General features: G+C 51.9%; 3 protein-coding genes across 3 annotated transcripts; 2 read left to right on the forward strand and 1 right to left on the reverse strand.

Moving 5' to 3' along the window:
• Positions 1 to 234: 234 nt before the first annotated feature.
• Positions 235 to 5413, forward strand: BDP81DRAFT_445801 (uncharacterized protein; the record flags this gene model as incomplete). Its single annotated transcript, XM_060591998.1, has 7 exons — positions 235 to 990; positions 1024 to 1258; positions 1323 to 1762; positions 1828 to 2329; positions 2385 to 4024; positions 4063 to 4391; positions 4456 to 5413. 7 exons carry the CDS (start codon positions 235 to 237, stop codon positions 5411 to 5413), a joined length of 4860 nt encoding a protein of 1619 aa, XP_060451186.1.
• Positions 5414 to 5499: 86 nt separating this feature from the next.
• On the reverse strand, positions 5500 to 6938 carry BDP81DRAFT_366248 (uncharacterized protein). The gene is made up of 2 exons (XM_060586518.1): positions 6727 to 6938; positions 5500 to 6670 (listed from the first exon to the last, which is right to left on the reverse strand). Exons 1-2 carry the CDS (start codon positions 6915 to 6917, stop codon positions 5560 to 5562), a joined length of 1302 nt encoding a protein of 433 aa, XP_060451187.1. The 5' UTR covers positions 6918 to 6938; the 3' UTR covers positions 5500 to 5559.
• A 949-nt stretch (positions 6939 to 7887) lies between these two features.
• Positions 7888 to 9092, forward strand: BDP81DRAFT_308181 (Lactonase, 7-bladed beta-propeller-domain-containing protein; the record flags this gene model as incomplete). The annotated part of the gene is made up of 2 exons (XM_060583429.1): positions 7888 to 8249; positions 8303 to 9092. The coding sequence occupies 2 exons, from the start codon at positions 7888 to 7890 to the stop codon at positions 9090 to 9092; spliced, it is 1152 nt and encodes a 383-aa protein (XP_060451188.1).
• Between the last annotated feature and the right edge of the window lie 2221 nt (positions 9093 to 11313).

An 11313-nucleotide genomic window follows, 5' to 3' on the forward strand; every position in this document is an offset into this window, starting at 1 on the left:
GTCTAGTACGGTAGTTCGCCGACAAGGACTATGATGGACGAGGCACTTGAACTGCGTCGGACGTTGTCGCCAGCCTGCCTCCGCTGTGGTCGAAGAAGACAATCTTGATAAGTATGAGATTCTATCACAGCTCGAGAACACTCCCTCTTGTTACCCTTTCCTCGACATCACGTTCTTTCTAGTCTCCCGCTGCATTCCCTTTACTGTCGTCCACGTTCATTATACACAACAACAATGAGATTCTCCTCGCGGTCTATCACGGCCGGGGTGGTGGCCATCACCCTCGTGCTGTGTCATCCAGCTATTGCCATTGAGAATGGTTCGGAAAAGCTCGCTTCTTACCTAGCAGCACATCCACTCGCAACCAGTTTGGCTCCTCCAGCATCCATCAGCAACAACACGCTCGCCCCAGAGCTCGTCGACTTAGTGCTCAGTCGTTGCCCAGCCGGATGCAATGAGTCCGGTTGGAACTCAGGCAACTGGACTCTGTATTCCCGACTTGGACGATTATCAATGTGTAACGAGACCATGCTTCTCGACTTCAACCCCTCCAACTCTTTACGCAAGGACGAGACTGTCCGGGCCTGCACCGCAAGCTTTGCAGTTGGCAAAAGCAACGTCACCGGCAACAATACGGCCCAAGGCCCGTCTTGCCTGCCGAAATGCAGCTTGACCAAGGTTCAAGAGTCGCTGCAGCTAGCTTTCAATGTGTCCAACACACCAGCTGAGTTGAAGGACTTTGTAGCCGCGTCAGAACAGCTAGCCTCCTCCTTGTCTCGGCGGGAGTCAAACAGCACCGACATCACCTCCTTCACATACTCTAACACGGTCGCTCTCGGTCTCTTCGCGGGATCGGGAGTCCGTGACATTCCGTCATCAGTGCTGCGTCAGTTCATCAGCAAGATCGAGAAGGCTGGTTTCTCTAACAGCGTCGTTGCACAACTGTGTACGAAAGACGGCCGCAGTTCCCGATACAGCTTTGGAATTGCTGTGAGTGGAGATCGTGATCTGAAGTTTGTACAGTATGCCGTGGCTACTTGGGCATCCGGCGAGTGTATCACTTCTTTCGACAAGATGGAAGAATGGCAAGACATCACCTTGTCAGTCCCGAGTATCTCCAACAACAGCACTGCTAGCTTTGGTAATAGTACCCGTGCCAACAGCACTGCTGACACCATCTCGTCGACGTCTGGCAAGTTGGCTATGCTTCATCGACGAGCTGAATGTTCAACTATTCAGGTTGTGTCCGGAGATAGCTGTGAGTGTCTTCAACGAGGAAATTACAGGCATAGAACAGAAGGCTAATTCATGTTGTTATTTAGGCGCAAGCTTGGCGGCGGAGTGCGGCATTTCCGCCAGCGACTTCACCACGTATAACCCGGACTCGACGCTGTGCTCGTCTCTGCAAGTGGGACAGCACGTCTGCTGCTCGGCCGGAGATCTCCCCGACTTTCGTCCGCAGCCCAACTCAGACGGGACATGCTTCTCTTATTACGTCGTGCCCGGCGACAGCTGCTCTTCCTTGGGAGCAGCCAACAGTCTGACCAATGATGAGATTGAAAGCTTCAACACCCAGACTTGGGGCTGGCAGGGATGCTCGAACGTGCAAGCATACCAGTACATCTGCCTCAGTACTGGTGCACCTCCGATGCCAGCTCCCATTGCCAACGCCGTGTGTGGCCCCCAGAAGCCCGGAACCACTCAGCCGGGAGCGGGTATCGATCTTGCCAGCCTGAATCCTTGCCCCCTGAATGCTTGTTGTGTATGTAGTATACCTCGCATCCCTTTGTGATGCTCCACGGTAGCTAATGAGCCTCCCTCCTTCAGAACAAACACGGCCAATGTGGTATCAACAAGGATTTCTGTACCATTTCTGAGTCAGAGACCGGCGCCCCAGGAACCTCGGCTGAGGGCGAGAATGGCTGCATCTCCAACTGTGGAACTGAGATCGTCGTTGGATCAGCTCCGGCCGAAGCCATCAGCATCGGCTACTTTGAAGCCTACAACTTGGACCGCCCATGCTTGAACATGAAGATCACCGCGATGGATGTGACCCCGTACACGCACATCCATTTGGCATTCGGCGTCGTCACGACCGGCACATACGCCATCGATGTCAGCCATATCCAGGAACAGTGGGAGTTGTTCCAGCAAATGTCTGGCTTCAAAAAGATTCTTTCTCTCGGCGGCTGGGCTTTCTCGGCCGAGCCGGCGACGTATTTCATTTTCCGCGACGCCGTTAACCCCGCCAACCAGGACACCTTTGTCGCCAACATCGTTGCATTCGTGCAAGATAATGACCTGGACGGCATTGACATCGACTGGGAATGTAAGTTGCAGAATTTCCATCCACCACAGAACCATGGCTAACTAATGGCCACCAGATCCTGCTGCCCCCGATATCCCCAATATTCCAGCCGGCACAGCTGAGGATGCTGCCAACTATCTGACCTTCTTCACTAAGCTGAGAGCAGCGATGCCTTCCGACAAGTCCGTGTCCTTCTGCGCGCCCGCTTCTTTCTGGTACCTCAAGGGCTACCATATTGAGGAAATGGCAGATCTGGCAGATTACATCGTCTACATGACATATGATCTTCATGGCCAGTGGGACTATTCCAACCAGTACGCAATCGACGGCTGTCCAGAGGGCAACTGCCTACGTTCTCACACCAACATCACCGAGACTCTCCTCGCTCTGTCAATGATCACCAAGGCCGGTGTGCCATCCAACAAGCTCGCAGTCGGCGTCTCGAGCTACGGCCGATCGTTTCAAATGACAACACCCGGCTGCACCGGTCCCATGTGCACATATACAGGCGGAGGCTCGGGGGCGTATCCAGGACCATGCACCAACACCGCAGGGTACATCGCCAACGCCGAGATCAATTCCATCCTGACGGGAACCGGAACCTGGATGACATCCTCTGGAGCTCTGCAGTCGATCGAGTCGTACGAGTCGTACTTTGACGAAGACAGCCAGTCTAACATTGCCGTGTACGACTCAACACAATGGGTTGCTCATATGGATGACGACCTGAAGGCAGACCGAAAGGCTCTCTATGAAAGTCTTAACTTTGCGGGAATTATCGACTGGGCAATCGATCTGCAAGGCTTCGGCGGCGACAGCATCGATTACGGCTCCTCTTCGAACATCGTGTATCCTCCGCCTAGCATCTGGAACTCTGACGATCCGTTGGTAGGCTGCGAGCCTCCATGTATCGTGGTCTTCCCTCCATACCCGCTCAGTGCCACTCATACCGTCACTAGCTGGCCAGATTTGACTACAACTCTCTTGTCTTCTGGAGCCGGCGGCGTGTACGTTGTGACAACGACGCTTCCTGTCCCGTCCTTCACCATGACCGACGTCAGCCTCCAACCCCTTACGCTGCAATCGACAGACACAGCGCACTACCAGATCAACCCCGTACAAAGCATTACCCCGTCACCTTTCGTGTATACCCTTCCACCAAATCACGCCACCTTTCCCATTAGCTCCCCAACACCGGCAACTTCCTCCGACACGGATGTGCCCTTGATCATCATCCCCCCGGTCACATTCTTTTCGACATCTGTGCCCGTAACTATCCAGCCTCAGCCGACCTACTCGGTAGACTACCCCGACCCAACGGTCCCTATCCCGCCCGTCGCTGTCACGCCCACGCCGACCTCTTCTTCCACAGGTTGCACTGGATCTGGCTGTGGGACTCGGGACTGCGACATTTTCGGCTGTGACGGCGGCTGTGGACTGTTTGGCTGCGATGGCGGATGCGGAATCTTTGGCTGCGGCGGAGGCTGCGGCGTCTTCGGTTGCGTGTCCAGCTGTCCTCTGTTGTCATGCGGTGGCGTGGGTTGTCTGATTCCAGGTGGGTGCGGAAACACGCAGGGAATCGACGGCGGCGACAGCAGTGAGAACTGCGAGGAACCGGTGACGGCGTCGGCCTGCACTTATCTCGTCACCAGCTACAGTGCTTGGTACATGGAGTCTTCTACGCGGACAACTGAGGCAAGTCGAACAATTGAGCAGGTCTTGATACGAGAACAGTAAGCTAACCTTTAGAACAGACCAGCTGTGTGACGAGTACTGCTTGCAACGGACAAGATACCGCGACAACCACGACACCCGGTAGCCCTGAGTGCACCATGGATCCCGACATTGCGGCGGCTTTGTCAGCGGAACAAGCAGCCGATCAGACCATGATTGATGGGAAGCAGATCCCGTTGGAGTTCGCTCCAACCAACCCATCCGACTACGACGGATCAACCTTCACCGCTAAGCAGTTCGGTCTTACGGAAACCATTACTGTTATCGCAACCTCGACCAAGACGACCACGCCGACCACCACAGTAACTGTAGTGGTTGAGCCAACTGCAAAGGCCGACTGTGCTTACTGGTATGTCAAATCAATCTGACTCTATACCCTGATCGTTGAAATTCTGACATAATTTTGCTCATAGGATCACGGCCTTTGGCTGGTACACTTTCGAAGTATATAACATCGACGGCTGGAGCACTGACGGCGGCTCCCGCCTCAAGTCTGAAGAAAAGGGTTGCGGCGCCCTGACCGGCTGGGACTGGCGCGAGCGCACCTCTTCCAAGTACGCGGGCGCCTATTTCAACCTGCCGTTCTTCATGAAAGACGGCTGTGTCGAGCGGGCCATCGTGTCAGCCGGTGGGCCCAAGCTGTCATGCGACTTCACGGGCTACGACATTGGCGTTGCGTTCCTCCCGGCGAAGAAACGGTCCACTTCGGAGGAGATGGTGGACAACCTGCCGGAGCTACGTCGGCGACAATACGTCAGCGACACGCCCAGCCTGCCCAGTCGATCGACGACGCAAAGCACGATGTACTCGCAAGAGCCAACTTACTCGCCCGAGCCATGGGGTCCTGGGGACACAGTCACTTTCACGACCACCATTGAGTCCGTGACTAAGTCGACGTACACGACGGAGATTGTGCTGGCTTCCATGGGGACAACTTCGTCGGGATCCTTCTCCTCCTCCTCCTCCTCCTCCATGGTGTCATTGACGTCCAGCAGCTCAACGTCATCCTCGAGCTCTGCAACACCCTCCGCTTCAGCAAATCCTTCAACTGACGGCCGTTGCGGTGCCGACTTTGGTGGAACAACCTGTGCCGGCTCCGGATTTGGCGGCTGTTGTTCAGAGTATGGCTACTGTGGCGACACGACAGATCACTGCAGCACAGGCTGCCAGACGGCCTTTGGCTCATGTACCGAGTCGGGGCTGGTGGTTTCGACGGACGGTACGTGTAGTTCGAACAGCGATCCCGAGAACGCGACTTGTCTTGGGTCTGCTTTCGGTGACTGTTGCTCTGAGTGGGGTTACTGTGGAAGCACGAATGCTTACTGTGGGACGGGATGTCAGTTGGCATTTGGCTCATGTCCGGAATCATAGTTTGAAGTATCTGTACAGTACAAGTAGTCATGCTGTTAATGTCGATATGGGATAACATTGATATGATACATAAGGAATGAAAGAAAGTCAAGATAAAATTCATGTTGTTATCGTCATGTCTCTACCATGATTATATATGGCCAACTCTAGTTCCTTGGTTGCAGTTCAAAGTTGAACTCTTTGGTAGAGTCCGAGAGCTTCCATCTTGCAAACAGCTGTCCATTCTCCACTAGAATCTGCCGCAGTAATTCACCCCGAGTCTTTTCGACAGCAGACCATCCATCCTTCTTGCGCAAGTATGGCTCCATGACCATCAGCGCCTCTCGAATCCACTGCTCAGCCCTAGCCTCGTCAATCCTACCAGAGGAAACCACCCGCTGCTTGAGGTCTCCCACCTCCTGTCCCTTGTCGAAATCAAACGCCGTACGCATTACTCCAAGAAGAATGTGCGACCGCATCCCATAATCCAGATCTCTCATAAAGACGCCCTCCATCTCCTTCACCGCAATAGCTGCCAGGAACGCAACTTCCTCCTCGCTTCCCACCTCCGGCTCCCATCCTCTACTTTGCGCCTGCTCACCCACACCGCCGTCCGGCCACCCACACCAATTGACCTCGCTTTCTCGCGTCCCATCCAGGTCCGGTTCAAGATATAGCGTATTGACAGCCTCCCACCGCTCCCGCGAGTAGTGCGCTTCCCAAGCCCACATGTCGAAAGCTCCCTGCGCGACGGAGATACCAAATTCGTTGTGGGTCCATGCCTCCTTTGACGGCTCGCCGGGAGAATCCATCTTCATGTACTTGAGCCAGAAGCGAGCTTGGGTCTCCGAGTACGGCTGGACACTTGGATGGTTCTCTCGCAAGTGAGCGATGGTCTGCTCGAGAGTTACCAGGGCTATCTGGGTGATGATTTCGACGGGGAGGGACGGCTGTCGTCGATGAGTGCGCACGACGTTGTGTGCCCAGCGCGGAAGCTTAGTTAATAGGTGGCCGTTTCCTTTGTGGCGTGGCTGCGCGAGCGGGTCGCTTGAGTCCGGCAGGTCTTGCAAGTCAGGAAGGCGGTAGAAACGAGCCGAGATTGACTGTGTGAGGAGACTAGATGAGTAGTACTTTCGCCACGCATTCTCGCCGAGTAGCTCATGATGCTCTGCGTAGAATTCGTCAAAGTCATCTGCTGACGCGAACACGCCCTCGTCCGGGTCCGAGGAGCGGTACATGGCGGCTGCTAGTTGGGCGAGATAGAATATGTCCAGAGTTCTTTTCATCGTTAGCTCACTACTCTCATCCACATTCTTTGTAGTCAGTAATCTTACCGGTTGGATTTTAGGTCCCCGTGGCCAAAGGACCAACCGCGTGCGTGAAGTCGATCAACAACCTCGAACACGCCTCTGCCATCCCATAGCGATTCATCTAAGTAAATGAATGCTATTCGCAATAGTCGATCATGGCTGTCCACTGATGTCTCCCCGCTTTCGACACTGTCGCGAAATTCCTCGGCACTCATAGCTCACGGTTTTCCCCATGCCACTTTGTATGCGTGAGGTGTAGACATCTCCGATTCTAGGCGGCAATTTAGCAAGTTGCTGCAGGGGTTGGGAAGCTGCAAGAGGACCCCGCCTTACGTAAGTTCGGGCCAGGGACAGAGAAGATCCATCTTCGTTAGAACTATCAAATGATCTCAGTCCATTACCTGGAATACTCATACTCCCGCTGATATGTGACATGGTTCGTGTATCAAAACGACAAATTATCATGGAAAATTCAGATGCATTGCAGAGATCTACATGACTAAGTTGGCAACTAACTTATCAAAATATAAACATGAGCGAAACCTTCAATAACACACCAGCTTGCCGGCCAGCTTCATTACGGCTGGGGAGAGTGTGGCTCATGGGATTCAAAGCAATATTTTGTGTTTGTTGATCTCATTCTTTGGATATATGAAGTGATTCCAACCTAGAGTAATCTAGGGCTGAGGTTAATCTAGTTGCCTGGTGGTTGGTTCAATATTAAATGAAGCTTTACTTTTTTCTTATCAAAAGTCGACGATATATAAGACTCAGACGCCATAACGGCTATTAACCTACTGCTCCGTAAGCCATTGTGTTCTGAATATAGTGAACAAGAACTGTGATCTGCAATTAGCCGCATTTTGGCTGTGTTCAAGTCACCTCGACGTCCTGCGACCCTGGCACCGGGCTCCGTTACATTGCCTTATTAGGCATCTCGGAGGATACGCTAGTCAAGACTGTCCCTGGACGGAACAAGGACCAGTGCTTTTGAGCTCAAGCCCGTTGCATTTTCGTGGACGTTGTGTCGGGTAAATGCTCAAACGCGAGCTCGCGAGGCCTTCGGACTGGAACCGAAATTGGCGGTACTACGATGGCTGGGAGGTCTAAAACAGACAAGAACCGAAGCCAACCACCAGATGAACGCCAAGAAATATTCCAAAGCCAGTGTGATTTTCTGGCACAATGGGAAACATACCGCGTTTCCTCATCTGCCTCACGTCCCTTCAAGGCGCTCTTGCGGCCACCCTGATTGCATCGCATTATAGCGGGCAACTCTATACGCTGAACTTGTCGTCAACAAACCAACTCACCATTGCGAGTTCGGTTAGCGCTGGGAATCGGATGCCAGCATGGCTCGACTTTGACCCTGTCTCCAAGACTGTCTACATCCCGGACGAAGTACAATGGGGCCAGCCACTCTTGAAAAGCTTCTCTATTACAGCTGATGGGAGTTTGACGTCGAAGGGACAAGTTCAGACAACTGGGGGCGAACTTCATAGTACACTCTATGGACTTGAGAACGGCTACATTGCAACTGCACAGTAGTATGATTACTCAACTCCCGGTGATGAAATCCCTTCACTGACAAAGTTTGTAGCGATGCATCGAAAATTTCCACTTACGCCCTTCCGTTGGGCAGCACAGGTCAACCCTTGCAGAAATTGACATTCACCATGTCCCAGCCAGGGCCGGTACCATCTCGACAGGACAGACCTCACCCTCACTCCGTCTTCACGGACCCCACTGGGAAATATCTTCTTTGTGCGGATCTAGGAGCCGATCTCGTCCGTGTCTTCAGTATTGGATCGTCTGGCAATCTGACTCAATGCCCGTCTTTCTCAACAGGCCCCGGAGACGGACCTCGCCATGGAGCGTTCATGACAGAGGGCAATGCAACATCCCTATTCACCGTAAATGAGTTATCAAACTCGCTGACGTCCTGGTCGGTAACCTACCCGGCAACTGGATGCCTTATTCTCGCGAAGAAGCAGACTCTGTCCACATTCCCTCCTGGGAAAGCTGCACCGGTTGGCTCGAAGGCGGCTGAAGTTCACGTCAAGGACAACTTTGTGTACACATCAAACAGAAATGATCAGTCGTTCGGGGCACAGCAAGACTCCATTACGTCCTACACAATCGAGCCTTCAACAGGTTTGGCCACGTATCTTGAGACAACGAGCGCTTACTCGTTCTTCCCTCGCACATTTTCGATCAATGGTGCCGGGACTATGGTTGCCATGGGTGGACAGACGAGTGCCAATGTTGCGATTGTGGAAAGGAACACCACTACGGGTAGACTTGAGAAGCTTCTTGCAACTCTCAAGGTTGGCAATCCAGGGACTGTGAATCAAGAGGATGGACTCAGCGCTGTGATCTGGAATGAGTAAGCCCAGACCATCGACGAGAGAAGTCCCACACATTCGCATGTAGATGGCGATATCGTCTTGTTCATTACTGTTGGGCAGCGATTATCAGGTAGGGGGTCAATGGGATGTATTGATGAGTATGAAGAACGAGTGGCTATGGGAATATCCCGACTATCTATATAGTGAGTGGAAGACCCTTTATACTGGCATATCCTTGGCAAACTTAGTCATGCTTGTGTAAGACCATATTGTTTCATAGGCATGGTGTGACAATCGTTGTAACGAGTGTACTGGGATGGGCCTGACACACCCCCCTAGGTTCAAGTCTTTGCTTGAAGCTATTCACACTTCTTCCTGGCCCAGCAGGTGTGTGATGTTAACAAGACGAAGTTGACGAACGAATTCTCGGTGTTTTTGTGCGTTCAGTGGTTTGGTTAGACCATCAGCGATAGTGCTATTGGTATCCATCCACTTGAAAGTGATGTCTCCTTTCCGACAGACTTGGCGAGCCCACAAATTCTGTATATCGATATGTTTCAGCCTGGAGGTTCTGTGGGGCTTTTCATCTGTCAGAAGACGAAGAGTTTGACTGTTGTCGCAGTAAATAGTAGGGAAACCGTCTGGTTGAATCTGGAGATTCTCCATTAACCTTATGGTTGCCATATACTCTCTTGTGGCTTGAGTGAGAGCAACTAGTTCTGCTTCCGTTGATGAGGTAACTACACAGGTCTGCTTTGTGGCTCTCCATTCAATAGGACCACCAAAGAGCATGGTGATATACCCCTGACTGCTTCGTCGTGTATTGAGGTCATCAGCAAATGCTGCGTCGGAAGAACAGCACAGTCTTCCGTCTGCTGACCCATCGTATTCAATTGCTAATCCCTTGGTTCGGGCAAGGTAGGCAAGACATCTGTCTGCCGCTTCCATGTGCGATGGACCAGGATTCTGAAGATATTCAGAGAGTCTTGATGTTGTATGTGATATATCGGGTCTGGCAATAACAGCTGCATAGTTGAGAGATCCAACCTTGCTCTGATATTCGATGATTGTCTGTTTTGACGCTTGACCATCGTATTTGACAAGTTGATCAAGTGCCATTGGAGTCATTGGCCATCCTTTGTTGTTTTGGACCTTATACTTGGTCTCAAGAGAGTCAATGTAGTTATCGAGGGATAGCCATATCTTTTTGGCATTGATGTCTCTGATAATTCTGATGCCAAGAAACCATCGGAGATCGCCCATATCTCTGAGTTGGTAATGGTTGTGAAGATCATCAGTGATCTTTTTGGCCTCTTCCTGCAGGTCAGGGAGGAAAGCGATCACTATATCGTCTACAAATATAAAGACGATGATCCCATCTCTCATGAAGACACACTCGTCTTCCTCAAGTTGGCGAAAGCCTATTTGCTTCATAGTTTTGGTAATGTGACGTTGCCAGAGGAGAGGCGACCTCCTGAGGCCATATAAAGCTCTGAGAAGCAAAAGACAACTCTCATATTCCTCAAAGCCAGGTGGGTGTCTGACATACACCACCTCATCTAGCCAGGCGTTTGTGAACGCATTGACTGCATCTTTTTGCCAGAAACGAAGTCCAAACCTGGCTCCAAGGGCCATCATGGTTCTGAAGGTTCTGGCAGCAAGAGTTGATGCTGAAGTGTCGAGATCGTTCGGCGGTTGAAGATTGCCTTGGACACAAATCCTTGCTTTGAACTTGTGAAGATAGCCGTGCTTGTCGAACTTATAAGTGAACACCCATAATAAGGGGATAATAAAGTGTTTTTCCTTGTCGACGTTGCAGATCTGAACTCTCTTCCATGTGGCGATATCCCAATGGTGTTTTAGCTCAGATTCACAAGCAGCTTTCCATTCCTTGAAGAAGGGGTGCTTTTGAGCCTCTCTCCAGTTTCTGGGAGTTGGAGGAAGATCTCTCTTGTGCATCTTTCTTGTCGCATCCATCGTTGCGCTATGGAGTGCGCTTGTGTTGGCGGATATGTAGGCGATATACTGCTTCTGATAGAGACCTCTCGATTCAGAGCCTGCTGCCTCTTTACTTGGTTTCCGTCGCCTCGGGGATTTCAGGATGTTGGAAGAGTCAACCCCTTCACTTTTGTCGTATTTCTGGCGTCTTTTGATAACGTTGCTGAGGGGCTGTTGACCTACACCTTCCAAAGTGTTATTGTTGGAAGTATTGCTACCATCTCCACTCGTTGGAGTTGGTGAAGTCGCTGATTGGGTTGGTGAT

The sequence above is a fragment of the Colletotrichum phormii genome (genome assembly GCF_030913505.1).
Source record: "Colletotrichum phormii strain CBS 102054 chromosome Unknown BDP81scaffold_2, whole genome shotgun sequence".
In the NCBI taxonomy this organism is placed as follows: domain Eukaryota; kingdom Fungi; phylum Ascomycota; class Sordariomycetes; order Glomerellales; family Glomerellaceae; genus Colletotrichum; species Colletotrichum phormii.

Coding starts and splice junctions, on each gene's coding strand:
- BDP81DRAFT_366248 (XM_060586518.1), bottom strand. CDS start 6,917: ATGAGTGCCGAGGAATTTCGCGACAGTGTCGAAAGCGGGGAGACATCA. Junction 6,671..6,726: donor GGGGACCTAAAATCCAACCG/GTAAGATTACTG, acceptor AACGATGAAAAG/AACTCTGGACATATTCTATC.